This window comes from Anolis carolinensis, chromosome 2, assembly GCF_035594765.1.
Source record: "Anolis carolinensis isolate JA03-04 chromosome 2, rAnoCar3.1.pri, whole genome shotgun sequence".
Taxonomy (NCBI): Eukaryota; Metazoa; Chordata; class Lepidosauria; order Squamata; family Dactyloidae; genus Anolis; species Anolis carolinensis.
The window spans coordinates 189,582,600-189,598,350 of NC_085842.1; the positions used below are offsets into that span (position 1 = coordinate 189,582,600).

Below are 15,751 nucleotides of genomic sequence, written 5' to 3' on the forward strand. Positions count from 1 at the left end.
GGCAGCTCACCTTAGAGAGCACAATGTAGTGGTCTGTCCCTACATCGATTACTGGTTATTGGTCACAAGAACGTGTGAGCAGTTACAAAACAATATTCAGTTTACTTTGTCATTACTACAGAAACGGGCTTATTATCAACGAGGACAAGTCTCATTTACAACCATGCCAGACTACGCAATTCATTGGTCCTGTTTTGGACTTCCGTCAGGCAAGGGCGTACTTCCCAGATGACAGATTCCAAAATCTATGTACGTTGGCTCTTCAAATAATAACAAAGACATCAGTTCGAGCCAGGGACATCCAGTGCCTGTTGGGCCATATGGCTTCCACTACAGGGGTGGCTCCATTTGCTCGGATAAATCTTCGGCCACTTCAAAGTTGGTTTATCCGGACATTTCATCCTTTACGCAACAGCCCCAACAAGCGTCTGCTAATCCCTGTGGCTATTCACCACTCTAGAATGGTAGACTCATTGATCCAACCTGTGCATTTGACTTCCATTTTGTCCCCCCAAGCCTTCGATGCTGCTAGCAACTGATGCTTCCCTAATGGGCTGGGGAGCTCATCTAGGCAGCCTTACAGATCATGGTGCCTGGACCATGGCAGAAGGAAACAAGCACACCAACTATTTAGAGCTGCTAGCAGTAGAAAAAGCACTCTACGCTTTCAGCCATCTAATTAAAGGGCATGTTCTGCAACTCACCACCGACAACACCACTGTTGTCTTTTATGTAAACAAGCAGGGAGGCATGCAATCTCGAGCTCTTGTGTCCCTTACTCTCAGAATCTGGAACTGGTGTATAGCCAGGGATGGAACCATCATAGCTGTCCATGTCCCAGGTGACAAAAATTCTCTAGCAGACGCTCTGAGTCAGAAAACCTATGCCGACCACGAGTGGTCCCTTCATCCTGCCCAGGCACAATCACTTTTCCATACATGGCACACCCCTTTAAGTGGACCTTTTTGCTTCTCTTTCCAACACAAAATGCCAGTTTTATGGGGCATGACTTCGCCGTCAGAAGCAGCCAGGGTATTTGGGGGATGCGTTTCTCTTGGACTGGATGATGGCGCCCTTGTATATCTTCCCACCACTTCCACTCTTGTCCAGAGTAATTTCTCGTCTGCAAGCAGAGCAGGTCAGCTGTATTCTGATAATGCCGTGGTGGCCCTGCCAACCATGGTTTGCCACGCTCCTCCAACTGGTAGGCAACGATTGTGTTCTGTTGCCACTCAGACCAGACTTACTGACTTTGGGATCTACCACAGTATCTTATTCCCAAATTATGCGCCTGCGGCTGACAGCATGGAGGATTCAACTTCATCTCTTGCTCAAGCAGTAAAGAGCATTTTGGATCTTGCCCTTTGGCCTACCACCAAGCATTCATATATCTGTAAATGGCATCGTTTCTGTAACTTTGCTCAACAACAGGGAGTTCAACCATTGTTGGGGCCTACTTCTGTTCTCCTCCAGTTTTTAATGTCTATCTGATTTTGGACTATTTTTATTGTTACTCAAAGTTTATTTGGTTGCCATAGCCTCATTCAAAAAGGAACATCATCTACCTTCTCCTTTTGCTGATCCACTGGTAAGAAGGTTCTTGCAGGGCTTCAGGAACTTTTGACCGCAAGTTCGCCCCGTCCCTCCCTCCTGGAAACTAGAAATTGTTCTTTGAACTTATGGCCACTGCAGAAATACATTACCTTTCCTGGAAAACGGCCTTTTTGGTGGCAATTACATCTGCTCATAGTGCTAGCAAGCTTCAGGATGACGATCCCTACCTTAAATTTCAAGATAAAGTTGTGCTTCAAACACATTTCTTTTTTGCCTAAGGCTGCATCTCAGTTTCACATGTCCCAAGACATTGTGCTTCCAGCATTATTTCCAAATCTATCTACACTTCTTAAGTGTTCATTACACCTCCTCAATGTGTGTAGAGCTCTATCTTTTTATGTGCATCGCACAGCTCCATTGTGAAAGTCATTAAGGCTGTTTGTTAAGTACTAGAATGACACCATCGGCCTTCCGGTTTCCACTCAAAGATTGGCAGCTTGGATAGTGTCAACTATCCGATTAGCTTATGAGATGGCAGGACTGGACTTACCTGTTCAGATCCATGCACATTCTACCCGAGCAATGGCTGTATCAACGGCATTCTTGCATGGAGTGCCATTAGATGATAATTGTCGTGCGGCTATTTGGTTGACACCACACACTTTTATTACTCATTATAAATTAGATTTTGCGGCCAAAAGGGATGCAACTTTCGGAAGGGCAATGCTTTTTTCCACAATTGCATGACGCCCGCTGTCCATCACTAAGCTTATTAATCTACCACAGGTGCGAATTCCACAGTGACCACGTAAGAAGAAGATATGGTTGCTTACCTGTAACCGTGTTTCTTCGAATGGTCACCTGTGGAATTTGCACAACCCACCCATCCTCCCCACATCTGTCATGCCTAGTGCGACTGCTTTGGAACTGCTATGGAACTAAGGCCTCAAGCCCCGCATCCTAGCTTTATTACTAAAGGGGAGGGGCAGGGCTGGAGTCCTCAATGGAGCAAAGCTTTGCAAGAGATCATCCAAAATAGCTGCAGGGATGCAGGAGATACCACAGGTGCAAATTCCACAGGTAACCACTTGAAGAAATGCGGTTACAGGTAAGCAACCACATCGAGCTGATGGTAAGTGTAAATGGTTGCTGAAACTCACTGACTTTTAGATCAGGTGCTCCAGGAGACTTTCTCTCAGTTCATTTCTTTTCTGACATGTTAATATAATCTTTCACAGTAATATGAAATTGATCACTATAAAGTGTAAATACCCTTTAATTAGTGGAAAGCGAAGAGCAATTAACTAAAGCAAGATATTGAAGTGGACATGGCAAGAAAAAGGATACTATGCACCTTATACTACAAATCAGTATCTTCTTATTTCTGGATAACTGCAACGCTTTCTATCTTTTCTTTTTTCTTTCCCCCCCCAATTTTTGGGGAAACACAGGTCACGTTCCACTAACCTTGCTTTCAACTTCAGAGGGATTCAAGATTATTTGAATTGTTACCGGTAAGTGAATGCTAGAGCAGTGATGTTTTCTCTCTTTTGATTGTCTTCCTTTTGTGTATAATAAGACAACAGTACTGTGCTGGAACTGTATACTGTAAGTCTCAGGGCCTTTTGTTAGGCTGATTCACCCACAGTTTGAGAGTAGCCATTTTTCCGTTAGTTTATGAAGGTGGAGTTTAAAAGAAAACCCTTCCTGGTTTGTATCAATAAGTTTGCCTGCCTCTTTGCCTGCGGAAAGGGAGCCATTTTAGATTAGAGTTATTACCACCAGGGAATCTTGGAAGCAAGATGTGTCTGTAGTTGGTCTCAGATCCAGGCTTGAACAGGCCATCTCAAGTCAATAACCACCACTTTTCTGGGAACTCATTTGATTATACTGATCTACCACTGGTCAGTGGCAGCCTGATCACCTTGGGCATTGGCTTCCTCAAAGGCCCCTTTACCAGAGAAACTGAGCAAGGGAAATTTTCATCTGTCCTTTGTCTACAGAATCATCCAGTAGCAGTGACTTCAGGAACAACCAGTTGCCTCCAAAGTTTAAGTACTGACTTTGTTGTGAGGAAATCAAGATAGTGCCTGGGTTGAAATAGGCCCAAGACCAATTAATAAATCGTTACCATTTTTTAAAGTAATAGAGTGGACATTGATTCTGTGGGGTTCCTTGCTCAAACAAGAAGGCATTCCCCAAGCTGATATAAAGTTAAGACATGTTAGCACCAAAGACATTTAAAGCAGCTTGAGTGCGACAGCACAAGCACATTTTGTACAGTAAACACAATTTCTCTTTAGCCCCATCGAGGGCCTTATTGCACTACTTGGTTTTGCAGCTTTATTCCATTTGAAATATGCTTGTGATGACAGCATATTGTTATTCTCAATGTCACTTTGCTCATTTATGAATGTTGTTTACACATGTTTTCTTTGAATTAATGGCAACTGTAAATGCTACAACATTATGATGGTAAAACAGTAAACAAGTAAATAGAAAGGGAGTTAAGGGTTTTCTGATACCAGAAGGTGTCTTTCCCACTGGAGCACTGGAAGTGGTCTAATGCTTCTGTGCCAGAGATGTCTTGGGGAATTCTAGAATTTTGTCATTACTCATCCACAGAGGCTCTGTAGGAATCAGCATTTCAACCACAAAATATTTTCCTTTTAATTATAGCAAGAAAAAAAGTCTAAGGGGATGCTTTGTGCATGCGGCTGGAGTGAGCAGTTGCACTCTATGTCAAAAGTCAGATGCCAATTAGAGAGCAAAATAGAGTTTATTAAAGCAATAGTCCAAAAAATAGCTCAACAAACTAAAAAGACTTAAACCACTTAACTTTCAGTGTTATTAAGTAGAACAAATGGGTAAAACCCCAAAAAACAAGAACTGGCAAATAATCCGGATTAGCCAGAGATATAATCCGGGTTAAATTTAAAGTTCTAGAACTTGACCCAAAAGTTCACAATGGGCTGAAAAATGGAGGCATGAACTAAAGCAAGCAGTATTGAAGCCCACAAACCTTTCCCAAAACTCAAAAGTACAAAAAGGAGTTCAAAACAAACAAACGCCCAAACTGAGCTAGGGAAGTCCCAGTTGAAAGCAACAAAGCCAGCGAAATAGCGAGATGCTGGCGAGCTCGCAGCAACCACTGCTGGAACATACACCAAACCAAGAGTTAAAGGAGCAGAGCGGGAAAGCGTTGTCAAGCCGGTCCGAAGTCGGGATAACCCAGCAGCGCCAAGCTGCTGCAGAAGCAAACGCCAAGCCAGGAGTTAAAGGAGCAGAGCGGGAGAACGTCGTCAAGCCGGTCCGAAGTCAGGATAAGCAGACAGCGTTGGTATCAGGAGTGAAGGTAGTAGTCAGCAATAGCAGACAGCCACGGAATAGAGAACGACGCCAAGCCATGGATTGAGAGCGAAGAGCAAAGCCGAGTTAAGTTCCAGTCCAAGGTCCGAGAGGTTGAAGTCATCCAAGAAGGTCACAACACGAAATGGCACAGAGAGCCAAAGCAACGACGGTGAACAGCAGCTAATACAAAATAGTAATAACAGTGCAGTCCAGGAAAACCCACACAATTCCAGCCCTCTGTTGCAGAATAATCCAGATTAAATTTACATCCATTGCAAAGTCCCAGTCCAGTCTTCAGTAACACACACAGGAAACCCAATGGCACCCAGCAACACTTTGCCACACGCAAGGTATAATGGCCAAACAACCCCAATATATCCAGGTCTCCCTGGGCGTCCAAACTATTCACGCCCAAAGAGCAGGTGTCTCAACTTCTTAATCTGAATCAGAACTCCACACAGCCAATGCCTTTGGGTCAGGTGTTCCGAATTCCTCATCAGTCCCAATCATCCTGCCCATGCCCAAGTCTATCCACACCTGTGGACCCCCTCTCACTCCTCCAAGCAGACCAAGTGGGATCTGCTTCTGAAGACACCCAAGCTTCCCCAGCATCAGCAGAATCTATGGGCATCTCCGGTGCCCGTGCCCAGTCCATTCCCAATTCCTCCGTTAACACCTGTTCCCCAGCATCCATTTCCACCTCAGGGATCCCCACATGAATCCTCCTCAGAAGACTCCCCATCAGTCTCCCTGACCCTTTTTCTAAACAAATCCTCCAACGAGCCCTCCTCGCGAGGGTTTTTCCTTCCTCTCCTGATCCCACCACTATCATTCACAGTCTCCGAAGGCACATTCACAACACTCTAATTTTGCTCCCCGAAGAAAATAAGTAATTAAGCCCTAAAAAGAAAATAAGGAGAGTTAACAAACTGAGGAGTGAAGATACTTCAAAAGTAAGTAAAGATAAGGCTCTCAAGAAAAACCTAAAGGAGAAAAACAGAGATAAACCTTTAAAAGGCTTATTAGCTAAAAAATAATGTCTCCGAAGGAACCTCCACTAACCTGGGCTGACTTGGAGGGGAATAAGAAACCTACTGAAGCAATGAGAAAAATGTTACACGACAATTTTAAAATAATCAATGAGACTTTGAGTAAAATGGAGGAGAGAATGTGTGTTATTGAAAATAAATTAACAGCTACAGAAACATAGTCAAAAGACAATATGAAAGAAATCCAGAAATTCAAAGGAAAACTTGCAGGCTTGGAAAATAGAAGCAGAAGAGCAAATCTGAGACTGGGAAACTGGCCAGAGAAAGAAAAACAAAAACCAGAAGATCTAAAAGAAGAGCTTGTAAAATTTGTAAAAATCAAATAGAAGTGTCATCAATGGATATAGATTACACCAGACTTAAAAAAGAGGCATGAGATCACCTGCAGCTGCAATGCCAAGGCAAGTGATTAAGTTTGCTCCTGAATACAAAAAGGAAGAGGTGTTTAGAGATTTAAAGAGGAAGAAACCTCTACAGTGTTCCCTCACTATTTCGTGGTTCACTTTTTGCAGACTCGCTGTTTCGCCTTTTTTTTAATAAACACTAAAAGAATAGTATAAATCATACATAAATTCTACTTCCTTCCTAAGGATAAGCTGAAGGAAGGAAGGAAGGAAGGAAGGAAGGAAGGAAGGAAGGAAGGAAGAAGACAAAGGGAGAGAGAAGGAGGCTGAAGCAGCTTTGTTTTCACCTTACAAAGCAGCAGCAGCAGGAGCGTGAGGAGGGGACAGAGACGCTACTTGCCAGTGAGATTGTAAACAACACAAATATAGCGACCCTACTTGGCAGATTTTCATTTTTGCGGATGGTCCTGGAACGTAACCCCCATGATAAATGAGGGAACACTATATAGAAACAAGCAGATTATAGTGCAACAAGATTAGTCTAAAGAAACTGAAAATTAAACAAGATTTACAACCCTATGTCGAATCGTTGTATTCAGGTGGAGTACAATTTACTTGAGGGTTCCCTTTGGCTCTTACACTTTAGAAAAGGGAAGAGAAACATTGCCAGAACAGCAGAACAAACAGATGAACTTTTGAAAATATGTGGAGTAAGGCAGAGACAAGAAGAAAGAAGATACAAAGGTTTCCCCAGAGAGTAAAGAGAATAAGGTTCTGGTAGAGGAGGACTAGAGGAGGAAGAGGAAGAGGAGGAAGAAGAGGAAGTTGAATAAATAAAATGGAACAATTCTAACTTATTTCAAAAGCAACTGTATTCTTTTCCTCTTCCTCTCTGGACGCACAAGGACCGTAATGGCTGAAATATCATTGGAGACTTTGTCAATTATTATTACTTATCCAACTTTACCCTAATTCAGGGCTGGACAGAAGTACAAAGTATGATGTATCTTATTTATGTTTTGTTAAACAAAATAAGCAGTACGATTTATGATTTGGTAAAACACAGTTTTTGGGCCCCTGGTGGTGGCGCAGTGTGTTAAAGCGCTGAGCTGCTGAACTTGCAGACCGAAAGGTCCCAGGTTCAAATCCCGGGAGCGGAATGAGCGCCCGCTGTTAGCCCCAGCTCCTGCCAACCTAGCAGTTTGAAAACGTGCAAATGTGAGTAGATCAATAGGTACCGCTCCGGCGGGAAGGTAACGGCGCTCCATGCAGTCATGCCAGCCACATGACCTTGGAGGTGTCTACAGACAACGCCGGCTCTTCGGCTTAGAGATGGAGATGAGCACCAACCCCCAGAGTCGGTCACGACTGGACTTAACGTCAGGGGAAAACCTTTACCTTTACCTAAAACATAGTAGCATAATTGGTTGCCAGGTATGACTAGTGAATATCTTGAGACCAGTTTAATTCGTACAGATTGGTAAGCCTCTTATTTATGCAGCTATAAGGGTAAAAGTTTAGAACTGGAGGCATAGTTGTTATCTGTCCTGTTTTGTCTTTCAAGAACAGCCTTAAAACACTGTGGTAAGTACAGTAGAGTCTCACTTATCCAAGCCTCGCTTATCTAAGCTTCTGGATAATCCATGCCATTTTTGTAGTCAATGTTTTCAATATATCATGATATTTTGGTGCTAAATTTGTAAATACAGTAATTACAACATAACATTACTGCGTATTGAACTACTTTTTCTGTCAAATTTATTGTATAACATGATGTTTAGGTGCTTAATTTGTAAAATCATAACCTAATTTGATGTTTAATAGGCTTTTCCTTAATCCCTCCTTATTATCCAAGATATTCGCTTATCCAAGCTTCTGCCGGCCCGTTTAGCTTGTATAAGTGAGACTCTACTGTAAATGAAAACTGCTTTACTTCAGCAAAACATAAAGTACAGCACACTCAGTGGAATAATGCAAAAGGAAGCAAGGAAGTCTTAGGATAAACACAGTTCTTAGTCTCTGTTAAATTCCAAAATCAAATAGCTATCTTACTTCAGACAAAGAAACAGCAATAAATCTTTAGGAGCAGTTTCCCAGATGCAGACTTGAAGCAGGCACAAGGGGAGTGAAGAGTCAGTTTGTTACCAGCAAGAGCTGGCTACACCTGCTTCTGCTTTATAGCCCTGAGTCCCCTCCCAGCTGCTAGGGCAGTTCCTAATTACTCAGCTGCATTTCTGGCAACTATTCTAACTGAACGATGTCTCTGCTCAGTTTCCTTTCGCCTCTCCTGAAATGTGGGTACTTGCAGATTCTCCTCCTCAGATTCCAACTCACCCTCAGATTCATGAACACTTTCCTGCTGTCCTTCCTCTTCTGAAGAGGAATCCCAAACATTAACATTGTGAAAGGGGACAATTAAAGAAAAAAATTAGAGGGCATACTAGTAAAGGTTATTAAACAGAGAAGGGAGAGAGTTATAGGGAACGCAGAGGATGAAAAAATGAATTTAATTCCTCATCCAGGCCACATTAGGGAGTTGACAAGGAACAACAAAAAAGAATGTTAAAAAGTAGCCTCGTATAAATACCAATGAAATAAAAATAATCCAATGAGTTTATCACTAAATGTGCTAGCTTGGACATCAATGGTTTAGCAACAAACTATAGGAAATCAAGGTTAAAAAGGTTTATTGAAACAAATAACTTTGTATTTATAATGTTGCAGGAAACACACAGATCAGCAAGGGACCCAGAAAAACTATTAGGTATCTCAGGCTGGCATATATTGGCAAAGGCAAAAGCAAATAACAAAACCAAGAGAGTTGTTATCTTCATAAAAAAATAATATAGAGGTAGTACAAACAGATCTAATGGCAGATACTAAAGGGAAATGGGTAATCTTTAAAGGAGAAATATGTGGGGTAAAAATGACAATCTTAAATATCCATGTGCCTAATAAAGGCCAGGAAAAATATATAGAAAAGATATTTAAGAAGCTAGAGGGCTTCTATGAAAGGGAGGTGCTTACAACAGGGGACTTCAATTTAGACATGTTAAAAATAAGTGCAGACTGTTGGACAAATGGAAACTGAAGGATTGCTTTCAAGAGATAAATACACAACCAAAACAACTTATTATTCTGGAAAACATAAAAAATGTACCCGCATAGACTATATACTAAAAAGAGACTCTAATCAATCTGAGATACTAAAAGCAGAAACTGGTCTGATAGAAATCTCAGACCATGCACCAGTACAAGTAACACTACAATTAACAGAGGAGAAACCTAACTATAGATGGAGATACAAGGAATTGCTATTGATGAAGGAAAAAGATAGGGAAGAATTGGGAAAATAAATTTAAAACTTCTTCCAAGTTAATAGAAATACAGCAAAAGAAGGGATTATTTGGGATGCAGCGAAAGCCTTTGTAAGAGGATTATTAACAAAGTATGAAATAGCCAAGAAGAAATCTAGGAAACAAGAGAGAAATACAATAATTAAGCAATTGGAAGATAAGTACAGGGATTTTCAGAACAGGTATATATAAAAAAGAAATAGGTAAGTTGAAAGGGGAGTTGGAGGTGATAGATAAATTTAATATATATGGGAAAAAAGAAATAATGGTGAAAACTGATTTCCAAAGGGCATGTTGTATATACTCAAAGATGAGCTGAGTTTTTCTCCTCTTTTTATGAGCTGAAAAAGCCTCCCTCGGCTTATAATGGGGTCAAGGTCAAGCCGAGCACCAGAGCCTGGAGGCCATTTCTTACAATATATGATATATTTCTCTCCTCCCTTATGTGTGTTTTATTTTCCAAAGCCTCCCTCACTCTTAAGCAAGGAAATGTTTTGAAAAGAGACAGAAGTCTTTGCAAGTCAGGAAGTATATATATATACCCATTAGTCTAATAAAAGCATTTTCCCATGAAATATTTGTTAATCTCTGCTACAGAGATCTCTGTATTTTCCCCTGCAAACCTTTGCAATCCCTATGTACCTAAATATTTCTATCTATATACATTAATTTTATATATGAATTTCCCCTCATATGTTTTCAAGTCTTTGCAAATCTTATATACACATAGATATCTAGAGATTTCCCTGTACCTGTATATCTGTATCTATATGTATACATTATTTTTATGTATGAATGATCACCTCATATGTTTGCAAGTCTTTGCAACTCCTATACAGATATAATTATCTATATATAGAGAAATATCTAGATAGATACATATGAATATAGATATATAGGGCTTGTACAATTGGAGGGGAAATGCACACAAGTGGATAAGAATAGAGAAGTAAATAAAATTCAAGGAGACTATGGAATATTTACAAAAAATCTAAAAGAGGGAATAGAAAAAAACAATAGGCCCAAGAAAAATAGCATTACAAATATGGGGGAAATGGAAAGAGAAATTGATGCCATATTTATCAAAAGAAGCCCCGATAGGTAGTTTAAGAAATAATGAGGACAAGAGTATTATAAAAAAAATTGAAACAGATTGGATATAGTAAAATTAAAGATTTATATAATGAAAATAAGGAATTAATAAAATGGAAACAATAGGAAAGATTAGGGGGTGGAATAAACTGGTTAACATTAAGAGGAATCTGGGAACAAATCAAAAAGGAAGATAGTAATGAGGGAGAAAATATAATAGACTAGATATTAAAAGAGACTTGGTGGTAAAAAGGATTAAATAAAATATATGGAAGAATGTTAGAAGATAAGGAATCTATGTATAGAACAATGGAAAGCAGATAGGAAAAGGAAGGGGGCTAGGAAAAGAAAAGATAGAAAAGATTATCAATGGTTTAAATAAAATAAAAATAGAAAAATATAAGGAATTAGATCTGAAAATAATTACAAAATGGTACAGAACTCTAATTGAGCTGGCACACATGATTCAGGGGCTAAATCCCAAATTTTGGCATTTTGGGGGCCGGGAGGCATGATACTCACATCTATGGTAGGATTGTGAAGAGATAAAAAAAAATGTAACCAAATCCTAACCCAGGTTGAATTACATAGTAAAACAATTTGATATAAACATGCAAATTTTGTTAATAGGGATATATGATAATAGAAGAATTGAGGACCAAGACCAAGAATTAATGACAATGTTTAGAGCAGTACATGCAGTAATAGTGTGGGGGTGGAAGAATAAAAAGAAATGGACACTTGAAAAATGGTATGAATATATGTGGGATCAAATCTATATATATACGTAAAAGAGTGATGGCATCACGGCGACTCACAGAACAACAAAAGTACAGGCCCCGCAACCTCGAAATTTGACAACACAACCCATCATCCATGCCTCCAGGTTGATACAGCAAAAAGAAAAGAAAAACAAAGTCCTAATTAGAGGGAGAGCAATAATTTTTTTTATCCAATTGCTGCCAGTTTAGAGGGCTAATCTCTGCCCACTTCGTCTCCTAGCAACCAGCCAAGGGACAGCCAGTTCTCAGTTAGGGGACAGGGAGATTTAGGCCTCACTTAGGTTTCTTCCACAGATTATCTAATTTGCATGGGATTATATGGCAGTGTAGACTCAAGGCCCTTCAACACAGCTATATAACCCATTTATAATCTTATATTATCTGCTTTGCATTGGATTATCTTGAGTCCACACTGCCATATAATCCACCTCAGTGTGCATTTTATACAGCTGTGAAGAAGGAGCCTCATATAATCCAGTTCTAAGCAGATAATATAAGATTATCAATAAACAGTAGACTCTCACTTGTACATAATAATTTATTTGTTTGACCAGTCATGTGACCAACACAAATAAAAACAAGGCAGAAAGGATGGGAGGACAGCAGCTGACCTGTTTGCTGTCAAATCTTATTTTCCTGATTCTTCTTTCAGGAAATGTGCTCTTTTCTTGATAGCTTTCAGGATAAAAAGGTTTACTCTGATTATGGTGGATCTTTCTCATCCTTGTAAAAGGAATGTCAAATATCATTTCTGTTGGGGGACCTAAAATTAGATAGTAATGGATGTAAATATCTGTGTCGGAGTTCAGTATATGCTGGGCAGTCTATCAAAAAATGTTCAATATCTTCCACTATTTGTTCTCCCCAGACACAAAATCTCTCATTTCTTGGGATGTTACAGTAGCGACCAGTTTGCATCATAATACCGAGTTGTTCAAACCTGGCCCTGGTATATATTCTTCTTAATGGTAACGGAACTGGAATAGTCAGATAGTGTTCTAAATGAATATTCATTTTGTGGGAAGCTAAAAACTTTGTGGCAGAAAACCTACCTATACTTGCTAGGTCCAATTGAGCATAGATATCATGAGTGCATTGCATGACGCCCTAGGTCCTAGATCATTCAGAAATTGTAGAGGAAGGCCAATTTTAGTCATCTCATTGTTTAAGGCCACTATCCATGATGACTTGTGGGCACGCTGGTCTTGATCCTTTAAACATAGGCGAGGAAGTCTACTGGAATTCATCTGATTCACCTTTGACCAATAATTGAATTGTCTCATTAAAATTTGAGCTTTTACTGGGAGCATTCCTAGCTCTGCCCTTACTGCAGCCATCAGCCTTGTTCTGGAAAGGCCCAGGAGGATGCGAAGCTGCTTAACTTTGAAGGCTTCGATCTTGGCCAAATTGGTATGCCCCCAAATTTCAGCCCCAAATATAAGTGTTGGCATTATTTTTTTCTTAAAGACTTCCAGGGTGGGTCTGATTGTGCCTGGGTATCTATGATGTTACAGCTTGTAAATGGAACCTGCTGCTTTCATTGCTCTTTGTATACTATGAGTAATATGGTTAGCCCAAGCACCAGATGATGAAAATATAATGCCTAGATATTTGTAGCTAGCTATTGGTTTGTTCCAAGTGTACACCATTCAGGGTCCAAGTGTACCGCTTCCTGTTTTTTTTTCCAAAGGCCATAATTTTGGATTTATCCTTGTTCATAATGAGGGAATTTAGCTCACAATACAAATTGAATTTTGCCAGAGATCTTCTCAGTCCCGCTGGAGACATTGCCAAACATTGAAAACAAGTTTCCCAATGAGATGCAGGAATTGGGGAGTCTATTGAGAATCTGACTTTTCTCAGTTTTGAAGAAACTAGCTGCCAGAAGACCACTGAGTTCTTTAAATGTAAGGCAGAGTCCAGTTCACTCCAGATTTTTATATTGTATAAGGACTTCTGGGAAATATTCTCAGGGATAGCATATTGTTGTGCAGATCTTGGTTAGGATAACGTATAGCTTTCCTCGTGCTCTTTCTTAGTGACTTCCTTGGTCTTTTGCAATCCTGGTCAAACCATGGGTTTGTTCTATCGATGTAATCTTTTCTTGAGTTGTGTGGTTGGTATGTAAACAGGCTTTTGAGATTAGAGCACAAAACGGAGAAAGTTTGGAGAACCTGGATAGGATTAGATGAAGATGCTTTTGTCACTTCACCATATGCGACAGCTTGCGGGTTACATAGATATTCTTCAATGGCTGTTAAATTGACTGCCTGCCATTTTAATCTCTTACATTGAAGTGTGGACATGGAGTGTATGAATTTTGCATCCAAGGGGTTTGTTGGACGTATATCAGAGTGACTGTAAATAGCTGCTGCCAGCGGTTGGTGGTCACTGTCTTCCCTTGGTTTGATTGTAACCTCGGAGAAGAACTCAATGAATTCCTTAGAGACGCATATATAGTCCAGAGTGCTACTGGCCCTCGCTGAATGATAAGTAAAAGGATCACAGTATTTCTTACTTTCCCCACTTAATATGTTAAGATTGAATTTGTATAGTACAGAAAGCAGCTCAATCCCTGCTTTATTTCTGACTGTGTCTCTGGAGATCCATTCAGCATTGAAGGGCAGGTCATCCTTGGGGATGCCAGATAGCTCTGTCAGTTTATTTGCTGAACCTCCCAGTCTCACATTGAAGTCTCCAAGTAAAATTATTAATGCTGTTGAAAGTTCAATAATAATTTCTTCTAGCACTCTCTCAAGAGATGTCCATGTAGAGCAGGGGTCCCCAAACTAAGTCCCGGGGGCCGGATGCGGCCCTCCAAGGTCATTTACCTGGCCCCCGCCCTCATTTATAATATAATATTTTATATCAGTTTTAATAATATAATATATTGTATATACATATGATATTGATAATAATATTATCATTTTATACAATATAATAATAATACCATATAATAATATTAATTATATGTTATATATTACATATAATATTACAGTATAGTGGTATAGTTCAATATAGTAATATATAATGCTAATATTGTGCTATGCTAATAATATAATATATTGTATGTACATACAGCTGCTCTGAGTTCACTTCAGAGTGAGAAGGGTGGGATATAAATGTAGTAAATAAATGTAGTAAATGAATAAATAAATAATTTTGGACTTAGGCTTGCCCAAAGTCTGAAATGACTTGAAGACACACAACAATAATCCTAATTAACCTGACTATCTCATTGGCCAGAAGCAGACCCACACTTCCTATTAAAATCCTGATAGGTTTATGTTGGTTAAAATTATTTTCATTTTTAAATATTGTATTGGTTTTTCATTGTTATTGTTGTTGTTTTGCACTACAAATAAGATATGTGCAGTGTGCATAGGAATTTTTTTAAATGATAATTTGGCCCCTCAACAGTCTGAAGGATGGTGGACCGGCCCTCTGCTTTAAAAGTTTGAGGACCCCTGATGTAGAGTATTGAGCAAATCTGGGCGTCATAGGAGGCATATATACGTTATGATGACCACTATAGGGGGAATGGTTTTACTCTTTTGTCATGGGCTCATGGTTGAAACTTTTACTGCAAGAATATTTGCCTGCTCCGGGAGATCTTTAAAAATAATTTCCTCTCCTGCCCAGCCTAGTTCGCCCTTCACCAGAAGTGCTAGGCCTCCAATTGGTCTACCATATTTAGCTATTTTAATTGCAGGCTTTCTCCATCCTACAAAACCAGGAATTTGGCTTGGTTGGTCTGAAGGAAGGAGCCAGGTTTTCTGCAGGGCCACAATTGAGTTCTTAGCCAAAAAGTCTTGCAGTTCTGGACAGATAGCTTTTCCTATCCACCCTGCTTAGTTCCATGTAAGCAAATTGGGGAATAGATTATTACATTTTAGTCAGTCTTCCAGTGTGGTGATTTTATCAGGTTCCCAGTGAATGTTGTCATTTTTATTATGCTTAAGGCTAGGTTTAATGTCAGATAACCATGTGGTAGTCTCCTTTTTGGCGTAGTTCATCAGATTCAAGATACAGGAAGTTCAAGTATTCTTGTCTGGACCAGTTTTTTGTTTTTAATTCTCTTCTTGTTGATTTTTTGTCTTCATTGTGGAATTGCATGCCAGGCTCATTTGGTTTATTGATGGTTTTTACCACCGTTCTTTGAGACGGTATTTGTGTGCTTGGAATTAATGTGTTTGGACTGCTGGAGCCAAGCTGCTTTCCTA

The 15,751-nt window shown here is 39.8% G+C and overlaps 1 protein-coding gene across 3 annotated transcripts in view; it reads left to right on the top strand.

The window, feature by feature from the left end:
• LOC103277749 (uncharacterized) overlaps nt 1-15,751 on the top strand; it is an 84,597-nt gene that overhangs the window by 23,376 nt on the left and 45,470 nt on the right. For all 3 annotated transcript variants that reach the window (XR_010003157.1, XM_062971368.1, XM_062971369.1), the window contains exon 5: nt 3,006-3,068. Coding sequence is in view for 2 of the 3 variants with exons in the window: in XM_062971368.1 (XP_062827438.1) it covers nt 3,006-3,068 (63 nt within the window). In the remaining variant the exon portion in view is untranslated. The remainder of the gene's footprint in view (nt 1-3,005; nt 3,069-15,751) is intronic.